Source organism: Cryptomeria japonica, chromosome 2 (genome assembly GCF_030272615.1).
Source record: "Cryptomeria japonica chromosome 2, Sugi_1.0, whole genome shotgun sequence".
Taxonomy (NCBI): domain Eukaryota; kingdom Viridiplantae; phylum Streptophyta; class Pinopsida; order Cupressales; family Cupressaceae; genus Cryptomeria; species Cryptomeria japonica.
Window position 1 is genome coordinate 247735290 of NC_081406.1, and position 5446 is coordinate 247740735.

The 5446-nt window shown below is 37.3% G+C and overlaps 1 protein-coding gene across 2 annotated transcripts; it reads right to left on the minus strand.

Annotated features, from left to right (window-relative positions):
* Positions 1–2285: 2285 nt before the first annotated feature.
* Positions 2286–4768, minus strand: LOC131035017 (pectinesterase). Of its 2 annotated transcripts, XM_057966651.2 has the most exons (3): positions 4473–4768; positions 3653–4373; positions 2286–3373 (listed from the first exon to the last, which is right to left on the minus strand). In XM_057966651.2, exons 1-3 carry the CDS (start codon positions 4686–4688, stop codon positions 2676–2678), a joined length of 1635 nt encoding a protein of 544 aa, XP_057822634.2. In that variant the 5' UTR covers positions 4689–4768; the 3' UTR covers positions 2286–2675. The 2 variants fall into 2 exon arrangements, with proteins under 2 accessions (XP_057822634.2, XP_057822632.2); XM_057966649.2 differs by having other exon boundaries at positions 3653–4768.
* Between the last annotated feature and the right edge of the window lie 678 nt (positions 4769–5446).

The following is a 5446-nucleotide window of genomic DNA, read 5'->3' on the forward strand; positions in this document are numbered from 1 at the left end:
AGTCAAATATTCTTAAAATATAGAATTTTCCAAATAAATAATTGAATCATTTTTCAATGATCATCCACTCAATCAAATCTACTTATAATATTATAGCAATGAAGCTAAAAATAAGTCACATATCAATATTTGTTCAATATTAATTATTGATTAAAAAATTGGTTTAACAACTTTCTATGAATACTTGAGAGTCAAGATTTGTGGTTTCTATTTCAAAATAGGGAGAAAAGATTAAAGCAATTTTTGATTTTTCTTGGAAGCTAAGTTGAGGAAATATTTTTTTTCGTCTCTTTTATTGAGATCAACAAGATGAAGGTGGACCCATTTATGAAGTTCTTTTCAAAGCTTTATTTCTTTGTTGAAGATGGATATTGCTTTTTTTTGTGCCTAGCTTGTAAAGCTTGATGTGCTTTGCAATTCATTATTTATGAGACATTATTGATCGGTAAGGATTTTCTTAGTAATTTATTATGTTATGGTTTGCTAACTTTTTATTTGTGCACATAATTGCTTTTGTAATTGAACAAGGGTTTGGAGAAATTTTGCAACCCTCTCCATTCAATGAATATCTTTGCGGCCAACTTTGTTTCATTTGTTGGATTCAAGGATTTTTTGTAGTAATCTAAATTTCAATGGGAGATTTGTAGAGAAAGATTCCATTCTATAACCTTATTGCAGGCAAAGATGGCAAGCACATCTATAATTGAAATAAAAATTTTAATGGTAGCAATTTTGAGTTGTGGAAACTCAAGATGGAAGGCATGCTCATTGATAAAGATTTATAGGCTATAATATCCGATACAAAACTACCATCAATACTCCAAGAAGATTGGGATTTAGAGGATCAAAAGGCCAAGGGTTTGATCAGACTATATTTAGCTGATTTAGTGCTTTTGAATGTCCATGGAGAGAAGAGTGCAAAAGATCTTTAGAAAAATCTTGGAGATGTTTATGGAGCAAAACCTTTGGTAAACAAGGTTTTCCTTTATTCTTTGAAGATAGAAGGACGATTTAAATGTTTTTAATATGATTGTTACACAAATGATTTCTAATGGTGATATGATTGAAGATGAAAATTAATGTATACTTATGTTATGTGTAACATCCTTTCATGTATCAAGTGGGCTACAGAAAATATGGATTAGTTGGAGCTGGAAGCGGTGGAGATGCTTCAAAATTTGACTTAAGTCCGGGCTTCTGTCGGTCATTTTTGGTTTTTAGTGTGTTTTGATCTTTTGCTTGCTGGCGTTTTGTACGCCAGCTGTCTTTTCTTTAGCTGCTATCTTTTGTTTAGCTGCGTGTTAATGCTTATCTTTTGATCTTCCTTATGTACTAGGTTTCAGGGACCCATCAAAACCTGTTTTCTCTTAATCAAAAACATCCTTTCATTTTGAATTAATTAAATAATATAGTATAGTTTTTTTTAATTAATTAAATTATTTATATAATTAAAAAAAAAGATAATAATGATTACATGTTAGTGCCACAATGACTTGATTATAGACCAGCATGATGAACACAAGTACTTTTAATCACCAAAGCATTAATATACATATCATATCAATAAATGATGTTTCTTTCCCAATCATTATAAAGGTCTTCCACAAATAAAAGAAAGCTAATTATAGCGCAAATCTCATGTATATTCATGTAAATACGCATTACAGTTGATTTCATGGTATGTGAGAAAGAAACACACATTACAGTTGATTTCATGCGATGTGAATGAAACTACAGTTCGAACAATGGCAACACACATTATCACGACCACCAGAACAACGGAAGCCTTAGAGATTACTGTGACACATTTTCCCATCTTCTTGTTCAGGGGAATAAAGCATTTGTTTTGTCTTTGTGTTTGTTCTCTCTACTTTATTTAAAGCAAAGAAAAACTAAGTTCTTCCTCGAAGTCAAGGAAGAACACTACCCCAGAACGCTATATTCGCACTTGTTTTCAATTCAGTCAATTGACTGTTGTGGGTATCACATGTGCAGATGTCATATCAACACTTGTATACTGCATAGGCCATAGGCTTCACTCCTAAACATACAACGTCTATTCAGAACTGTGATGCACATTTCACCAAATTTATTAAAATTTAGAATCAGAATACTCTGCCCAAATACAAAGTATCATTTCATATGCATTGGCTGAATTTTCGGCTCTGACAATTGCTTAAATTCTTATCTGTACCACAAAACAAACAAACAAACCAAAACGAAAGGCAGAGTGGGTCAAAGGAAAAGCAAATTATTTTTTTATATAATTATTAGTTCTTGCCATGGAACTATAGTGGAGGGGATAATTTTAAACAGTTGTTAAACTTTAACCGCAACAACCAATGACACAACAAATTTTTGTTGTTTTCAGTTTTAATGGTGGACCTCAACCCTCCATTAGAGGAACTACATACTTGTTATTTCCTCTTACCTTTCCAACCAAACTACAATAGTGAACACACATCCATGTTTGGCCATTGAAATGTGGCTAGCTAGAAATCATTGAGACTGAGATGTTATATGGCCATCTACAATATTGCAAAACATATGAAAAAGATTTTGAGTGACTAGAAGATAAAACAAGTCACATACAACCGTGATAACATTTGCACGAACAAAAAGGGTACATGCAAAACTTAATCTAGAGAGAATTAAGTCAAAGGCAGCTTCTCTTCTCAACCCTTCAATCCATCCATGTATGCAACACCAGTGGATGGCAGCCAACTGTTGCCTTGTATAAATTGACCTACTGTGAAGTTGATGGCCTCTTGAGAGCTATTGATAACATGAAACCCACCCCAGTTCACACGGTTCTGAGTTCCAGCCCCAGGCCCAATATTCATATATTCCCCATAATACAAGGTACTTAACGCAAAGTCTGCAGACCAGGCCAGCCAACCTGCTGAATTAATGACGTCGCCCAAATAAGATTGCATGTAAACAGTTCGAGAGTACTCTTTCCATGGCCTCCCCAGGTATGTTGGGAATGAGCTTTTAACAGGAACAAGGTCTGAATCTGCTGTGATGGTGCAGTTCTGAATTGAGATTCCGGTGTTTTGATTCGGATCAGTCCTCCCTTGTGCAGTTACTGCATTCTGTTGACTTGGCCCTGGTTTTCTTGCAAGCATAGTGCAACTCTGGAATACAACTGCAGAGTTGCCGAATATGAAGTCCACAGTACCTGAAATCAGGCATTCCCTGTAAAATTGACGAAGAGAAAGTGTGTAGAGTGTGTCTTGGTATGCTTGGATCTTGCAACGGTAGAAGACTGATTGGTCTGATCCAACTCGAAGAGCTACTGCCTGTTGTTTCACTGAGCCGGCAGTATTGACAAATGCTATATCTTGGGCCATAAATCCTTTCCCCACCACAGCTGCATTTCAATAAAAAAACACACGTCAAACAAGTTTTTAGCGAGCAAATTAACAACCCTCCACAAAATCCCAACACTTGACACATTGAAAAGATATTGCAGCAGATATCCCAAAATATTACAGCTGATAAATCTAAAATGGTGTAGATAAGATATGATTTTAACAGAATCTTAGTGTCTCAAAACAAATGAATTCGAACCCAACTGAAAAGAAAGTATCCTTAATAACAGTAGATAATTTATGTCGTTACGAGATAATCATGTAATATTTATATTTACCGAATGTGGCAGAATTGAAAGTAGTGGAACCATCTATGACATTTTTGCTCCCAGTCACAATTGTACCGTTCATGCCTTCCCCTATTATCAGTATATTCGTCTTCTTCGTCCCCACTACGACATACTCCTCATAAGTGCCATTTTTCACCTTGACCACGTATCTCTTGTTGCTATTATCTGGAGCCGCGTTAATGGCTTCCGTGATTGTTTTAAACTGACCAGACCCATCAGCAGCCACCACCACATCTGCATTTACATCTTTTGGAGATGTTCGCAATATCCTCCGATCTGCTGCAGAAACCCACCAAGGAAATCCCTCCTCGATGGGTTCAGAAGGAAGAGCAAGTTTGTCCACCCGACTGGATTCAGAGTTCACCAGTATTGCTAGACAATTACTGGCGAATATTTTAACTCTCTCCACACTTCTCAGCAGCCCAGCCTCTGATTTCCCGTCAGACTTCTCTAGAACTCCGTCATGGCAGGTCTCCATGTTAGTGATGGCCGCGCTGAGCAAAGCCTTTGCCTCGCGGAGTTGCTCTGCCTTCATTTCAGACTGTCTTAACAGATAGAGTGAGCTGCCGAGCTGATCTTTGGTAATGTCGATAAGCTCCACACAATCCCCAACAGCAATGCGGTTGTGAGTTTGCTTGAAGAAAGCAGAAGCCAGGACAAAAGCCCTGTTCGCTTCCTTCTTGGCCACCATGACTGCAATGGGAAGCATCTGCTTCTTGTCATGTACAGTCAAACCATTAGTAGAGCTCGTTAAGTATGCAGAGAGACTAACTCTACAGGCTTCTGGGTAAAGAGTAGGCCTACACACATTCTCAATCTCAATGGCGCCTTCCAATTCTTGGGCTGCCACATTTCCTTCCCCGCTTCTGCTGAGTGGAATAACTCCAATGGCCGCACACATTATCATCGCCACCACCAGAACAGAAGCCACAGACATTACTGTGACACACTTTTCCATCTTCTTCTGCACTGAAAAAGCCATCTGCTTTGTCTTTGAAATAAAATTTTGAATCATGAAATCCATCTAGTTCGCTCAACTTTATTTAAAGCAAAGGGAAAAACCTTCACCAGAACGCTAACCTCGTTCATTCTTACCTGGTGTGGGCTGTACTCGCATTTGTTTTCAATTAAATCTATCGATTGTTGTGTGCATCACATGCGCACATGTCAATGCCAGGCTTGTATATTGAAAGTTGTGGTTAGGGGATAAGCTTTACTAAGAAATTAAAAAGGAGTTTTCTTTCTTTTAAAAAAAAAAAATTAAAGTGAGTGAGGAAGGTCCCAATTCAATACAAATAAGACAGCTAACATTAAATTCAGAAAAAAATAGCAAGGTTACATCTAGGTAATCTAGTCAACAAAACTGGACAGCTGAAATACAACTACAATTAGAGATCTTATATGGGGCTAAGTAGTGGGCTGAGAGGAACAGTTTGAGATCACTGAAAAGGTAGAGGATGACTCTTTTTTTTCTACTTACAACTGTTCAAAAAGAATCTTTAATAAGAGAAGCGAACAGAATGCTGTTGTCCAAACCAAGTGATTAGCAATAGAGTCCGAGAGGAGTTGTTGAACCTAGGAGAGGAACCTGGTAGTCTAGGCAAAGATAATCTAGGACGAAGGAATGAATTATTCTTGTATTCAAGAGAGCCCCAAAATGATTTAGAAAGATATTAGTATCATGCATGGCTGAAGGAGCAAGGACATCGGGGGAACGAGCAATTGTAGCTAGAGAAGCATGGGACACCTTGGTAGGAGCCACAAGGGACAAATCATCGCAAA